Source organism: Elaeis guineensis, chromosome 3 (genome assembly GCF_000442705.2).
Source record: "Elaeis guineensis isolate ETL-2024a chromosome 3, EG11, whole genome shotgun sequence".
Taxonomy (NCBI): Eukaryota; Viridiplantae; Streptophyta; class Magnoliopsida; order Arecales; family Arecaceae; genus Elaeis; species Elaeis guineensis.
The window spans coordinates 113,478,392-113,495,674 of record NC_025995.2 but is presented as its reverse complement, the minus strand read 5'-3'; the positions used below and the strand labels follow the sequence as shown (position 1 = coordinate 113,495,674).

General features: G+C 36.8%; 1 protein-coding gene and 1 pseudogene across 2 annotated transcripts; both read right to left on the bottom strand.

Annotated features, from left to right (window-relative positions):
* Positions 1-577: 577 nt before the first annotated feature.
* LOC105041505 (uncharacterized) lies at positions 578-1,630 on the bottom strand (annotated as a pseudogene).
* Positions 1,631-3,617: 1,987 nt separating this feature from the next.
* On the bottom strand, positions 3,618-15,338 carry LOC105040796 (SMR domain-containing protein At5g58720). Of its 2 annotated transcripts, XM_019849547.3 has the most exons (12): positions 14,571-15,338; positions 13,024-13,049; positions 9,327-9,476; positions 8,365-8,447; positions 7,226-7,461; positions 6,258-6,334; positions 6,088-6,144; positions 4,774-4,841; positions 4,586-4,692; positions 4,401-4,477; positions 3,937-4,081; positions 3,618-3,861 (listed from the first exon to the last, which is right to left on the bottom strand). In XM_019849547.3, exons 1-11 carry the CDS (start codon positions 15,127-15,129, stop codon positions 3,956-3,958), a joined length of 1,566 nt encoding a protein of 521 aa, XP_019705106.1. In that variant the 5' UTR covers positions 15,130-15,338; the 3' UTR covers positions 3,618-3,861; positions 3,937-3,955. The 2 variants fall into 2 exon arrangements, with proteins under 2 accessions (XP_019705106.1, XP_073110580.1); XM_073254479.1 differs by having other exon boundaries at positions 3,618-4,081; positions 14,571-15,336.
* Between the last annotated feature and the right edge of the window lie 1,945 nt (positions 15,339-17,283).

Here is a 17,283-nt window from a genome sequence, read left to right as displayed (position 1 = left end):
TTTATGCATATATTACTGATTCATATTTTTAAATATAGATTAGTTGAAGACTTGCACATTGCGCAGGATCGGATGTATGCAAATCATTTAATGTTTTGAATTAAATATAATTTAAAAAATTATTTAATATTTTTCTATCCAAATGGCACAATCAAACTCATTTAAAAAGCTGAGTTGAAAACAATGCTCAAAAATTTGCCCTTGAACTTCTAACCCCTTGGAGACAAACTGACATAAAGAATTTCTATATTGGCAAGAACATGGAGAAAAGTATATTAACATATGAAAGAGTCCGGATTCAACAAACATATCCATCTTCAACTCTGCTCCATTTGTTTTACTGTTGAGATGTTAAATAACATTCCTAATATGTGTTCCAAACGTATTATTTATAGCAACAAACAAACAGAAATTGAAGGAAAAATAGTTCATGCCTAGTAAATGAAGAGCCTAGTATTGGATGTATTATGAATTTTGATCATAAAAGGGAAAAATGGCTAAAAAAAACAACCATCTAGGTTTCATTCCATCGATTAAGACATCTTCAATTTTCAACAAATGGATTACTAATAGAGAATTAAAATTTTAAAGAAAGAATTGGAACTATTAATTGACACCAGATCAAGTTCTCAATAGAAACATCGATTTCATCATCCCCATCCTTATATCTTCGCTCATCTCTTCTTCCTCATTCTCCCCCTCTTCCTCTCTTATTTTTGCAATCTCTGCCTGTGCCCTTTCCGAAATCTATCTCTTATGCACCTCCAAATTCCTCTGAAACTTCTTCCTCATCCTGTCCAGCTCCGCCATCTGCTGCCGCTTACTGTTCTCCATCTTCTCATATATCTCTCCAAATTTTTGAATGGAATCAGCCAGCATTCTAAATGAAGAATTTGAGCTCTCATTAAAACCTTCTCCCTAGTCGATGAAAGCCCATCAGATTCATCATCATCTTCCTCGTCCACAGCATCCTCCGACCCTGTGTCCCCTGGGCTATCCTTCATCTTATCGTTGCCATTCGAGCGGTCCAGATACACATTGACGTACTCTCCTACATCAATCCCGCAGGGCAGTCTCGGAGGTTGCTGTTGAGGAGCCTCTGCCACCGGTGGTAATGGCGATGACATCAGTTCATCCATTTTCTTGAAATAAACCCACTTGCTAGGAAAAAAAATTGAATTAAAATGCTCACTTTTATGGGCTGCATCAACACGAACAGCCAATTATGCTCGACGGAACTAAGAACATGCAGAATCTTTGTCTTTTTTCAATCCAAACTTGTCAAATTTGTCAATATCAAGGACTCTCTCAATAGCTCTTCCACATTCTCATCAAGATCTCTCCTTTCATCCCATGCAGCCATTGTCTCCACCTTCTCATCCGTCCTCCTCCTCAAAGCTATCCTCTTCTCCAAACTCAATCTCCTCACCCTCCTCTTCCTATTCCTCATGACATTGCCCTCTTCCCCATCCCCCTCTTTTGCCCTTTTCCTCGACCGTCCACGGCACTGCCTTCCATGCTGAATGGTCTCCACATCGAAAACCTCTGTCGAGCCGAGCTTGTAGATGTTCTGGAGCACAACGGCGACCTCGTTTGTAGTCCAAGTCCTGGGTGGCGGTGGGGGCAACATCCACGGAGGCGGCCTAAGCTTGCTTTGGTGGCTTCTGAGGTACAAAAGTTGCATCCTCCGACCAATCGGCAGGGGAGCTTTTTGCAAGAACCTTACCCATCGGTAGCGTGGCCACCGGTCGGGGAACACAAGGGACGAATTCGAACCCTAGAGCGAGCCTGTCCAGCCTCCTCCACTTCATATGGCTCTCCGACGAATCCTCGTCGTCGTCGTCTCAGATCTGACGATATTTTTTGCTGTTGTCTTGGTCCTCCTCCTCATCATCATCTTCGTCCACGGCTTCGTCTATGTCATTCTGCTCGTCTTCGTCATCCTCGTTGACATAGCGATGGTTGATGGGCCGAGGGAAGGAGGAGTTCTAGGGGGCAGAGATCTTGGATTAATGGGAGAACGAACCCTAGGGCGAACCTGTCCAGTCTCCTCTGCTTCCTGTGGCTCTCCGACGAATCCTTGTCGTCGTCGTCCTGGATCTGGCGATATCTTCCGCCATCGTCTTGGTCCTCCTCCTCCTCCTCGTCTTCATCGAATGAAAGTGGTCCCCTTCTTTCGATGGGAAGGAACTGTGACATTTTGTAAAGAGCTTCCTTGAACTGGGTTCAGTCCAGATGGCGCAATCCTGCTTATTTGAGAAGCTGAGTTGGCAACACTCCAGAGCTCCACCACAAAGTATTGTTATATATATATATATATATATATATATAATAGATACAATTGGAAAAAGAAAGCAAGCGTTTCTGTTTTGAATTTTGACTGGTTACTAAAAATGGACCTAAATTTCTTGTTGATCATTTTTATAAATTTAAAACTTATCAAAAAATAACATAAATTTATATTGATCTAATATTAGCCCGATAAAGCTAACATAGGCTAGCCTAATGTAAGCTGGAGCTTGCATATAGCTTCTTGGGCTGACAGTGGGCCCACGAATGTGGGTTGAGTATGGGTGACCTGAGTTTGGTCCAAGCTTCCAGAACCTGCTGCCCACCTAACACCACTTGTCACCAGCCCAACCCACCCAATATGCTTCCCCATGACTGCTATTTCTTGTTTAGTTTAGGATACAGTTAGGCCAGTGTTTTGCAGCCAGTCCTTCGTATATGGTTACATTTGTTTTGCAAACTCCAAATCAAAGGACAACAACAAAAGTAAATCAACAAAGACCAATATAAAATGGCAATCAAACAGAAGTCAGGACATCAGTGAACCCTCATTGCTCACCGATAACTCATTATGCATGCTCCAATGGCGTTTTGTTTCTTACGATCCTTGAATTCAAAGTCTCATAGAGACTAGTCTAATAGGAAACTTTTGAAACCTGTATTGGTTAATCCATCAGCCATTTAATTACTGTAAGACGAATGAAATAGCCTATAGGTTTTATCTGTTTGAAGAAGGCAAGATAAATTTAGCTGTTCTCAAATGACTCATTTGAAGAATACAAGGGGTTGCCAATGAGCGGCAGAATATGTAACTAACCACCTGCACACGTCACGCACAATAACCGAACGTAGATGAGGGTTTGCCTACGCCTTGCACAAGAAGGCATCATCGGCCTCCTTTTCTAATTTATTAGAAAACTGAAAAAACCCAAGAATCAAACAAGACAGCATACATTAAGCCATGCAAATGCCTGCAGCTCTCAAATCTGAAAGAGACGAGGTGATCCTAGAATGATGGGCACCTCATGCCTGACCATTGCCCGAAGCATTAGAGATAAAGCTCAATCAGGGATTCAACCAGGCATACCATATAGTTATAGTCTTAAAAGCTTCCAATATTGTCCTTGAGGATTCGAGAACCAAACAGGACCTCCGAATGGTGAATTCCACGTTAAGGCCATTCAAGGCAATGCATGTTATTGTTTGGGATTCAGCCCAATCAGTACCCTCTCAATTGCACGACGTGTTACATGGTGATACCAGTGGTTCTATTTATTCTAGGATGGTGTGATCATGTTGCTCCCCTCCTCCCCCACCAAAAACAGACATAAAATACATTCTGATTTTTCCCATTGAGTCAGATCTAGTGCAGATATCAATGCTGAGTGTCACAACTGAACGACCGAACCATGATCCGTAGTGATATTGCACTTACAAATAATGCTGCTCACTTTGTGAGCATATTACATGCGAGCAAGATTCTGAGGTTCATTTTGCCAGGCCCTGAATATTTTGCTGGAAGTTTGTGCAAGATCTTAATGTACAACGTTACCATAACCATCAAGTCCTCTCCTGCGTACAACAGACAAACTTAGAGACCAAGTCAGCGGCCAAGTTCCCACTTAACCACCATTTTACACCATTTACCATGTTACTGAAGTTGATTTTACTCGAAATCATCAGTATCACAATCCATGAAACCGTACTCCTTCAGCCCGTCTATATGCAGGACTATGGCTCCTGCATTCTCTTCTCTCCATTTGATACCTTCCTTCTCCGCAAGACCAAGTACCTGAGGTGACCATGCAAACAAATTGAGACAAGTAGTTTAATGGATTGTTGCAGAACAGGAGTTTCCCTATTTATTAAAGACGACCATGCATGCCGCTGCCTGAGCTGCTAATTGCAATTGAAAATAAGAAACAGAAAAGAACACTACTTTCCTACAACTACATCTGTATCATCAATTGATTGACAATGCAAAGATTATCATTTCCTAAATCACACAAAGACCAGTTTATTATGTTTCTGCATGAGGAAAAAAAATCGCCATGGCAGAGAGAGTCTGCATCAATCTATGTTAAGAAACTTCAATGTTGCTAGTTGCTTACCATTTGCTTCAATTTTCCCTTTCCATTTCCAACACCATCCACACCACGTCCGGTGATAACTTTGAGAAAATGGACAGCTAGGTCAAACAAAAGCACAAATCATATTGATGGAACTCAGTAGTCTCATTCAATAAAATAAATGAATAAAAATCGCTGGAAAAGGCCATGCAGTATATGATTCTTACAGGGAATATATACAAATAATAGGAGGTGGAGCTTCAAAAGTCTACTTGCTTGTTTGACATGTTGCCCATGTAAATCAATAGTTACGATGTTCTTTATATCTCTATTTCTGCATATAAAACATGTTTTAACAATGTTTAATTAATTAGACTTTGAGGGAAAAGGTCAATAAGCAGAGTGATGCAATCACCTCGCTTCAAAAATCTCCCGACCGGCTTTCTCATCTGCCTCACGGGCCAAATCACGGTAAAATTTCCCCTGAAACAAAAAAAGCATAACCTACCGTTTCAAAAGTAACTACATAATGCTCCAAGCAATTCTATATAGATATCCATCATTAATCAAATAAATGAATGTCAGAACTAACAAACACATTCTACAGAAGCAAACTATTTACCAAAATCAACATATTAATGCATGACAAGTTAAATATAGCAGAATCTAGAATATTACAATGGACATATGGTAAAACTAAAAAAGATAAAAAAGAAATAAATCTATTGAAGGAGTTGTAGGAGTTGTGTAGATATCCATCATTAGTCAAATAAACGAGTGTCAGAACTAACAAACACATTCTACAGAAGCAAACTATTTACCAAAATCAACTTATTAATGCATGACAAGTTAAATATAGCAGAATCTAGAATATTACAATGGACATATGGTAAAACTAAAAAAGATAAAAAAGAAATAAATCTATTGAAGGAGTTGTAGGAGTTGTGTAATTTAAGGATAAAGTGATGGAAAATCAATTAAGATAGTATTGGACAAATACAATGAGGAACTGAGAAGGCTTCAATAGGGAGAGATACTTTGGTTTGTGTTAAATATGGTAGAAAAAAAGGGAGAAAAATACCTAAGGTAAGAGGTTGAAGAAAGGAAATGGAGAAACTTGGAATAACATTAGATGTGGCCCTAAATGGGAATATTTAGCGAATAAGAATTCATAAAGCGGATGCCAAATAGTTGGGAGAAGGCTTGATGCTTACGATTATAAACATATTAATCTATGAGGAATAGTCAAAATTCACAACCCCACATGTCAAATCATGGGTGCATTCATACTGCTTCTTAGACTACCAAACAGCTGATTTAGTGTTTGTGTGGTGCTGTTAACCATCTATATTATCCACAGCAAAAAAAAAAAAAAAAAAAAACAGAGAGAGAGAGAGAGAGAGAGAGAGAGAGAACAAATCAAAGGCCCTTTGAGATTAATCTGAGTAAAATTTGTAATTGGCAGAAGTTCAGTAAAACTTTGAAAATAGGGAAAAAAATTAAAGAAGATAATAGAAACACATTATGGAAGGCCATTTAACATATTCTAAAAAATCAGAATAATTAACAAGATATATGTAATTTCTAAAACAATGGGGCAAACCACCTATATGCATCTTTGCACCATAACGATGGAGAGAGAAAAACCTTAGTTTGGAATATGAAGATCCATCCCTTTTTTAGATTAACGAATTTTATGATAACTAGAATTTCTACTAAAAGATCATACCTTCTCTGAAAGATGGTATGCATGATCTCGTTCTCCTCTTGAATATGCTATTGAAGCCTGAGAATGTTTTTAATAGATTTACAAAATAACAAAAAAAGATATATAAGACAACATTATTCTTGGGCATGAATTGGTAGTTGAAATTACAGAAGAGCACAGAAGCATCTTACTTGCTGATAGTAGCTTCTCATCATCTCCCAATGCTTCCTTGCACCACTTCGGAATACCTGATAAGTATCTTCTTTACCTGAGCCAACAGTAGTTATTGAATTTGTCTTAATCACATTTAAGCAAGTAAAACCTGACAAAAATAATTCCAGTATTTGTGAATCCAACTTAAGTGGGGTGGTCAAACTGGGGCATACCCAAGTGGTCACACACCTCTGCTCAGCAACTAGAGGTTCTGGGTTCGGTTCTTGGGCAGCACATCCTGACCTAGGACTGGGTAAGCGTGGTGATTGAAAGAAAAGCAAGTTCAGCCCATTGGTCAAGCTTTGAAACAAGCACTAGCAGACATCATGAAATTTCATCCTACCAGTTCAGTTTTTTGACCTATCAAATGAAAAAAGGGTGATGAAAGCACTACTCACCTCTTTGGGACTTGTTTTGTCTACTTACAGGCCAAATCAAATCAATTTTATTATAAAGAAAATGTTTTTGAATGAAAATCTAGAGATCAAATACCTCTGGTGTTCATTTTGGCTTAATAGCCATCAAAACAGCCAAAATTTCCATATATTTGTGCATTTTTGTGTTCTGATGATATATACAATACATGTATTACAAAATATTCACTGGTTGCACCACAGCTTGTTCTCTTGCTAAAATTGCCAATGCAATACTTAACACCTATCTTTAGAGGATTGATGTTAAGTTGGCCCATGATCACCTATATTAATTCAATCATTGCATTAAGGATCAAACAGAGATTATCCAATACCATTGTTTTAGAAAGCAACTGCATGAATCCCCACTAGTCTCCCATCCTACTTTGAAATATCTGACACACGTGGATGATGAAACTTCTAACCTACCATCACCAGAACCCAAAAGAAACAAGGTGGAAGACCGCATAGATCCAGATGATCTATATGGGATAGATAAAGGTAACATAACTGGGAAAAAAATAACAACTTACCATTTTTGCCTTTCTGTTGTGTGTCAGTAACACTGGGAGAACAAAACTCCAACCCTTGCCCAAACGATTCCACTTTCTCTACTACCTTTTTCCAGTTCATAAGATTTGGTTCGTATTTGGGATGATCAGGGGTATTAAACAAAGATTGCAAAACCTTTTGTTGGAGATCTGGTTCCGTTCTTTCCAATCTGGAAGGTGGTGGCACCTCAGATTCTGTGCAAACCTTTTTGTAGTCCCTACAGAAACCTCAGACAAGTTATATGCATATAGGAGCAGATGGAATCCTTTATGTGAAACAGATGCAGGGAAGCATGTGTGGATGCATGCACACACAAACACATATTGATACATACAGATACAGATGTGCATAGAAAACCTTAAGCCAATCAAGGATTCTTGAGAGCCATCATGACAATTTATGGAATATGAAAACTTGTAGACAAAAATGAGGGAAATTCAAGTCATTTTACTCCAATGGCCATTTGCAATAAAAGGAAGTGCTTTTATGAGATCAATTGCCTGAAGAAGAAGAAGGAAAAAAAAAACATGTCTTTTCCGCAGGAAGTTTAGTTTTAGAGGAGGATCCAGCAATTCAGCTATCTATTATTTTGAGCTTGATGCTTTGACTGAAACATCTGCTTGACTGAGCAGACATCATGCTTCATTATGTTATGCAAATGCATATGCATGTATAGATATATCATCGTTAATCAAGGTTCGCCATATCGGTCAATACTATACCATATCGGTACCGAACTGATATGCAGTCTCATATTGTACTAGTATTAGTACAGTACTGAATCGGTATATAGTCTCCTATCATACCAACACTTAGTATGCCTCACTATATCGTACCATACTAGGATGGTACCAGTACAGGATCTAATACCAAGACGTAAGGTTCCTGCATTATCACTATAATACAGGATTTTAGAGAAGCAAGATGTTCAAAGTATAAATAGAAAGTCATAAATCTCATTCAAGACTTCTAAAGTACACATTAGGATTAAGAGAACAAGATAAAGAATGGGTACATATTCTCAACAATGCTTACATGAGGATAAGATATTCATTCATATATGCTATCTATTAAAGATGAAGAAAGTTGAAAAATAGTGATCATCAGATTTTTAGCTCACCTGCAATCATATCCTACATACTGTAGGAGGTCATGTTCTTTTTCAGATGGATGGTATGTTGACTCTGATGTCTTATCTGTTGACTGAGACAAATTTACAGCATAAAAGAATGCATTAAGGCACAAGACTTTAGAAACCAAAAACCAAACTGTTGCTTGCACAGCTACTGTCCTGATAGTAACATATGGATGATAAAATAAGGCATCAATGGAAATGGAGGTAGATTCCCATGATGTAACCAGAAGTCTTGAGAGCAACGGATTGCCCTAGGGCATCCTTGACCCACCATCTTAATCCTTGGTAGATATAACAGCACTTTAGCTTGTTAACAAACTTGGAATATAGAAAAGAAATGTCCAAGAGGTCTGTCATACCGACCATACCCAGCACCGAGGTTCAGTTGATATATGAGTCGCACTGGTCCAAACCATGTAGAACTGCCTTGTATCACCGAGTGCCACCCAAAATCAGAGTGTGTATCATACCATACCAATCCATACGGCCCAGTTTCAGGCGGTACCATGATAAAAAGTGAGAAAAAAGGAGTTGGAAGCTGTCTCGGTATGGGGTACATGCCGTACCAAATTGGTAACATACCAATATGGTACCTGACACCAAGATTGTGGACCTTGATCTAAGAGATATTGTCAACCAACTTAATCTTGAAAAAAGAACTTTTCAAGATCGGCTTATCTAAGAGGACAACCAAAAGGGAGAGGTTTGACATAAGATTAAAAACTCTAAATTGTACTATCATTATTCACCCTCGTAAACTAACAAATAATGCAGATTGAATACAATATTTGCATATATGTATTTTTATTATAGCAAAAGTTAGCAAGCAATGCAAGAAATTTAATTATATGAAACAGTTATCTTCAAATGCAAAATGAGAAAGAAAGAATAAACTAGAAATGGAAATATCATGCTAGAGATATAAATTATATTAGTCAAACAATCACCTGAAATGAACTTCTATTTTTCTCTGAATGGTTGTTGCTGGATAATTCAGTATAGATACCTAAATAATTCATGCAAGCTTTTGAATAAGTATCACAACTCCTTTCCTGGTTATAGGAGGAAGCTGATATATGAAGAAGGGCATCCAGGGCCTAACAAAACCACAATAACACAAATTCAACACAAGGATAACTAAAGGAAACATCACACCAAGAATTTAGTTTGCAAACTCCTTTTCATGATTCATTATTCTTTCGATGATGATGATGATTCATATTGTTATAGCTAAACTCAGTAGAATAGCTAAACTCAGTAGATGCAAAAGCCCGACAGATATAAGCAATCATAAATTAATTTTCACCTTTTTATCAAGGCTAGTAATACATGAAGATGATGCAAATTATAAAAAGACATGCATATATTTCAATAGGCATCAATTACAGATAAATAGCAATCCCATTAGAACTAATTAACAACTAGGTTAAGAAGGAACATTCGAGAAAAATGATATACTATTTCACAAAAAATATGATATGATAAAAAAAACATGAAAATAGCTATGGGCCTATTTGGTATCGCTTCTATTTCTGATTTTCTATAAAAAAAATAAAATTACAAAAATTGAGATATAATATATTTGGTACTATTATTTTTATTTTTTATTCCTTAAAAGTTATTTTTATTATTTCTTAAAAATAAAAATAAGAAAATCATGGTATTCCATACCAATCCGAATCGGTCAGTACACCCCATACCGTACCGTACCGACAGAGAACCGGTTCGATTCAAGCCGATTTTTCAGAAAATAACCTGAACCGGACCGTACCGGTCGGTTCGATACGGTATCAGCCCAAACCGTCCGATACTATGCAGTTTGGTCTGGTACGATGTGGTACGGCACCGGTTCGATCCAGTACGGCTTGGTTTTCTTTTTTTTCGGCCGTTGGATAGGATTTTTTTTTTTTGATTTTTTTATTGTCAGTACGGGCCAACATGGTATGGTACGATCAAAAATCGATACGGGCCTCGGTACCAATTCCTGAAACCTTGAAAAAAATTTTATTTTCAATATTTTCAAAAACAAGACACTCATAGTTGTACCAACAACATCACTAACATTGCCTCCATCGTCGCCTACCACCACTGCCACCATCACTATTGCTGCCACCACTACCACTATCATTATTGCCGCCATCACCGCACCACTAATACCGTTGTCACTGCCTCCGTCGCATCACCGATGCATCCACCACCATCACCACCATAATTATTACTGCTCCCACCATACCACCACTACCATCGTCTTCTCCGCCACCATATTATTGGTGCCCTTGTCGCCACCACCACTACAATCATCACCTCCATGACACCACCACCGTCATCATCGTTACCTCCACTACACTACGAACAAGGCTACCACCAACACCACTATCGTCTCCATTAGCTTTGCCGCAACTATCACCATCTCCACCACCATGGCCATATTTGTTTTCAAAAATAATTGAATATACTAAGCATGTTTATATTTTAAAAAATACAAACAATAGAAACAAAATTTCTATTTTTTCTATTCCTAAAAATAAAAAAATGAAAATGATGCCAAACAACACTACAAAATTCTGATTCCTGATTAAAAAAATAATTGCAATGGATTATTAGCTAGAGCATACCAAATAAATGGGAAGTCACAACATTGATTATTATTAAAAACGCATGAGGTTGGCTCTAAGTGTCTTCCACCGACACATATTACCATAACAATTAGTTGCAATAATACAAACTTGAGGGTTCATGAAGCAAGAGTTTAGTAAAGTAGCCATATATGGAAAGAATTAATTGGAATGTCAGGACTTTCAATCCAACAAATTAGCCAAATAAGATGCATTGCATTGGGACTACGCAATAATTGCAAAGAAGACAAGTGTCAGTGCAAGATCCAGAAAAAACAAGGAAAACCACTAGGATTGTTAGAAATTTAACAAGAGAGACAAATCGCAAATGCCAGATACAATAGTGATGGATAATCCATATCACATGCATACAATAAACTAAACAAAAAGAAGGAAAACTACGAAGGTCAATGATGACCACATGCACATATTTAAGTTCGATGGAGCTTGACAATCGTATAAGTAAAGAACCTAAGATGATTTTAAGGGAAAGTCGGAACAACCAAGATGGAGAAGTGATTATGGTTGCCAAAACTAATATTCATCAAAAAAAGGTGAAACCATAAATTGCTAAAAAAGAGGTTGCTCTAAAAGTAGTTTCCCTACAACAAAGGTGGTCTAGCCTGGCAAAAAAATTGGTGGGTTAGCAAGTGGACAAGCAAAATGACCAAGTATGGAGAACAATTTGAAGGTTTTATAAATTATAAAAAACAAAAAGTCTGTTTTGGTCTTAGAGGGTCAAGATCTTTCTTTTTTTGAAAAAACAAATATTCAGGTGAACAAAAAAATATGTAACAAAAAAGATTTTGACATTTCTAAGCCCAAAAAGAAAGTGTTGGATATGTTCCTGACAACCACCTATGCAAATAATTACATTAATTTATTTTTTATACTGTAATTGATGCCAGTCAACTCATACCAAAAATGGATCAAAAATGGAAGGGGTGAATTAAAGGAGACTATAAACAACAACACAATAGGACTACTTGTTGATCTCAAGTAGTTAATTCAGAACTCCAACAAAATATTAAGCACAAAATTTGTAAAATAACATAGAATTAGAGGGATAAAAGGAAGAAATGACCGATAGGGCTCTTAGGGTTGAATTGCTTTTGAAGAGACTAAAAGCATTTTTTGAAGCCCAAAAAGCACTTATGGACAATATGTGGATGTATGGTAAAAACAAAAAAATATAAAAAAAAAACAAAAAAAAAAAACAACTTTCTGGCCCTTTCAGAAGTTGAAAGCCTTTACTTGGCAAAAGCTCCAATTTGAAGCTTCTACCCAAAAGTACTTTCAGAAGCCCATCAAGAAGCTGCATGTATGGGCCAAATACCCCTATACTTTACACTAATATTAATATAAAAATAAAATATGATACTATTATAATATTATACTAAAACAATAAGTTCACGCTCATGTATTATAATAACATTATAATATGTAATAATATATTAATATGCAATAATATTAATAGATGTAATACTTTATATCAAAATATTGTATTGCAATTATTAACTACTAATAGATATATTATATGATATTATTATATATTTTTGTATTAATAAATTATATTATGTTATGTTAAATTATGTACACTATATTGTATAATATTATCCTATATTATGACAACACCATGTTATTATCATTACTATGCCATAATAAACATATTTTAATAGTATAACATTATTGTATTCCTAACAATATTATACTATTATATTACAATTTATACTATTCTAATATTATACTATTTTAAAAAAATGTCTTTTAGATTAAGAATATAATAATGGTTCTTGTAAATACAAATAGTTAAAAAATTGAAATAACTATGCAATATCCTTTATTATTATTTTCTCATACTAAAAACACTTTCTCAATTCGGTTACCAAATAAATGTTAAAGTTCTACAACACGTTAGAAATATAGTTACCAAATAGCAAACAGCTTTCTATTAAAAGCTTTACCAGCAAAAGCTCTACTGACAAAAGCACTACTACCAATGGCAATCCCAAATAAGGTCTTAATATACCTTTTCAACATCGCATCCACATTGACCTGCAAAAGTAGATAACATCAAGCTATTTTGTATATGAGAAGTCAAGTCATAATGAAATCACCAAAGCATCATATTGCATGTTTTGAGATAGGATTCCTAATGGCTGCCTAGGCTTCTGCCTTCATGTTTTGAATCATGTTTGGAGGATAAGATTGACAAATTAATCAATACTAAATAATGTCTATTGGGTATTACTCATTGACCCGTTACATTGTATTTGATATGTTCCATTTTTTGGTTTGAACTTTTCATTTAGATATATCTTCATGTTTATAGTTTTTCAGATTTACTATATTCAACTGCACTGATTTCTAGAGGCATGCCCCACCTTGAACTTAACAATAGGTGACCCTTGGCCACCTATTGCCATCTACAAGGTTTTTAAACATTAGATATCTAGACCATGTATACATGCATGAAGGTTTTAAAAACAAAAAATCTCAGTTACAAGTTCATGAAAAGGAATATGTAGATATCATTATATCTTCACTTCTATGATGTTGGTGGCCAGAGAGTCAAGCTAGTGTCTTAGATTAGGCACACCAGAACTCATGTATCCACTTCCTTCTCCATTTTGGTGCATCCACTGCATCTGTTATATATTACTGATCTATTTTCACAAATATACCAATATATTGAATAATGAACTGGAATTATAGAGGCCAAAACAAATATAAGTTTTACCATGAAAAAGCCACCTTAATAAACGCTCTTCCCTTTTAAAGGTTCACCCCCATAACTAAAGATAGAAGAACTACAATATGGTACGTCATATGGCTTCTCTCATCTCGCATATTCTCTCATCTCTTTTTTTCACCCTTATCTCCATCATACTTCTTCAATCTTCACTCCATCATCAGCACATCCAGTTCAACAAAAGAGTATCTAATTTGGATATCATAAAAAGCAACCAAGCAAGGATCTTATTCATCATTTGTATTTCCAGTTACTTGCTGCTGAAGAAATTTACAATCAAGATGAAAAGGGTGCTAACTTTCTCTTTTATGGTCGCTTTTGCATCAGCTGAACATTCAATTGGCTGTCGACCACTGAAGGAGTCTGAGTATTCCATGCTCCATTGTAACCAGTGGCATTACGAATTAGTACTATAAAAATATAAAAATTTTCAAGTTTTCTTCAAAGACCAATAACATTTTTCTTCCTTTCACGTTTTCTCTATATGTTGGCATAAATTGATTTTACATGGATTGTTCTTGGATGATTTTTCAGAAACATTTCCTACTCATTGTACATAAGGTTACAACTTTAAGGATAAATTTCACCAAATAATAGTGGCAGCACAGAACCACTAAAATAGAAGTAATTGGAAATCTCTTCCTGTTGATCGAAATATAGTGCGACATGGGTTCATATAGTAAAAATTTTAGGGTTTTGAGAGCATGACATTGTATATTTTTTGACAGATTAAATCGACCTAAGCTTTTATACAAAATATCGCAAGAATGCAGCAATCCTGGGCACGAAGGAGGGGAAAAGAAGAAACAATTGCAGGGACTCACCTAGCACATCCTTGACCACACCCATGCCAAGCTCAGAGCTTTCTCCAAGCATCGAATATAGAAACTCCTCCGCCTCTTCAACACCGTAAAGCCGCTTCACGGCCCCTTTTGCCTCTACGGACCCATCACTCCTCCTCCTCCCTTCGCCACAGAACGCCGAAGGCTTCAAGTATCCCTTCCCAATCACATCCGAAATCATGCCCGTCGCTGCCGCAACCCTCTTCTGCTTCCGGCTCCCCCTGAGACCCTTCTTCGCGCCATTCGTGGCAGGGCTCGCCGCCGATCCCTCACCGGGGTCCTCGAGATGAGCCCCCAGGATCCCAGCCGCCTTATAGGGATCCCCACCTGCCTCCCGAAATGCCGACTTGACCTGGTCCAAAGAAACCGAAGCAAAAGCATCCATCAACCAATCTAAGGCTCTTCTTTCCTCATCCTCCCCTTCTCCCTTCTCTTCCTTTACGATTCGAGAATCATCTCCGCCTCCAAGCGCCGCGGGTTTAGGGGGAGAGGCGGAAGAGGGCTTCCACTTCTTCTTGCTCTGCTTCTTCGAGGGTTTCATGACGACCTATCGATCGGAGTAGAAGAGTTTGGAGAGAGAAAAAGAGAGAGAGGGAGCCCGGGAGAAGAGAACGTCCCGGTCGGAGATTGGAGGCAGCGGCAATCAAACCCGTCGCGGGACCGTTGAGAAGAGGGAAAGGGGGGAAAAAAAAAAAAAGATGCGTGCGGTCGTCGGCGATGGGAGTCAGCGAGGGACGGTACGCATAATCGTGTGTATTAACTAAGATTAAGGTCGTTGATGGTGGTGCGATTGGTCTTGGAATTGGATTCGGATTGTCGTGTGTACTAACATTGGGGTCGTTGATGGGATGGTGCGATTGGAATTGGAATTGGATCCGGATTGACGGGATAGGAACCACAACCACCTTCCAGGAATCGAGTTCCAAATACATAAGTGACTCGAAACGATGGGCTACCACGGCCACGGGACCAGTAAAATACCCCGCGATAGCGGGGAAATAAAAAAATAAAGTTTTTAGAAACAATTAATTGTTTTGCGGCACAATTATTACTTGTGATTAACGGAATGATGAAATAATTATAAAACTCTATGACAATTTATATAGATATAAATAAGAAGGTACAGAAATACAACGATTGAAAAACGATGCGCAGAAAATAGAATAAAAAAATAAAAATATTAATAAATAAGATGTGAGAGGAAATATTCATAGATATACCAATAAAAACTCACTCTATATTTTCTGCTCTGAACCATCCGCCAAGACCCATCGGTCATCACCATCATAAGCCGACCAAACTTTCTTTCTGCCTCTAGCTTTTTCACCACCTCTTTCTTTCCATTTCGCCTTTGTAGCCACTCCTCCACTATCAACGCTGTCAACATGCTCACTATCTACACCTTTTGTTGAATATTTAAAAAAATATTCTGAAATATTACCATTGGGATATAAATTTAAGTTTGTGGTATGATAATTTTTTTTTTACTATAGATTTTCTCTGTGATCAAAAAAAATTTTATATTTATATTATAATTGTTGATTGTTTGATCTACCAATAACATGCTAATATTCGTATTTACTAAAAGCAAAAAATTAAACTAAACTATTGATATTGATTTTTAATGATAATATAGTTGACTGTTAGATATATGTCCTAGAAGCCAATATGACTGACACATTATAATAAATCTAAAACATAATTTTGTACTTAATACATTGATTTGATCAATAAAAAGATAAATTTATTTTTCATTCAAGTTAGATGTGTTCTTGAATCGTCCATGAAATTAACTTTCGATACATATTCTCAAAGAGTTGAAAATTAGAGATATATATTTAATTCTTAAATTCTCTCGATCATAGTATCATCATGAGGATGGTGATTTATCTAGATAGACCGGCGCACAGATTGCTTTCTTCGAGATAGATGAATCTCTGATCTACAGTGTAGAGACATTGGACGACAAATGCGGATAGTTGTTAGGGAACAACTAGTACTGAGCGTGATCATGGAAGAGATCGTTTGGATTTTTATTCGATCGTCAGTGATTGTCTCGATATTGTGGTTGTGTGAATGATCTTTTGATCTGAGATGGTACTACTACTCGTAGTGAGACTGTTGGAATTTAACTGACACATAAATATGGATCTCAACGAGCCTTTGTAATGGATGTTGGCGATAGTTGATCTAATGTAGAAGTAGGGTGCATATCAAGATGGAATCTATCAACCTTGATAGAGAGTAGTCCTATGGGATTTGAGAGATTAAGTCTGAGAGTCTGTGGCCACAACAGTGTGATTGATGGAAAAGAGTTTCTATAAAAATCATAATTGGATTTGAGCTGATCGAATCTATCATATGACTGATGTTGAGGTTTGACTTTTTATCCATGATCTGTCATCTAGTCGGAACTTGCAATAGAGAGACTGAATCACACGTTAACTATATCTTGAGATTCATTTTTAGTTCTACTGAATTGTCACTACATATTGCTAGATGTCACTGATGGATTGTGAAAGCTCACTAGGATTATTCTGGATCAACAATTTTTGATGAGTTAGAGTGAAATTGTTCGAATTTATTGAAAAAAATTTCAATGATACTTTGATAGAGATCATTGTATATCTTACTACTAGATAGAATAGAACCTATAGGATCACATAACAAAGGGATTAGATCTGGAATAAATAAT

What these genes read in the sequence shown, in the direction of transcription:
- LOC105040796 (XM_019849547.3), bottom strand. Translation starts at nt 15,129, where the DNA reads ATGAAACCCTCGAAGAAGCAGAGCAAGAAGAAGTGGAAGCCCTCTTCC. An exon ending in AAAATAGAAGTTCATTTCAG is followed by an intron (nt 8,448 to 9,326) that starts GTGATTGTTTGA and finishes AATTTGTCTCAG; the next exon opens with TCAACAGATAAGACATCAGA. An exon ending in CGGGAGATTTTTGAAGCGAG is followed by an intron (nt 4,693 to 4,773) that starts GTGATTGCATCA and finishes TTTTATATGCAG; the next exon opens with AAATAGAGATATAAAGAACA.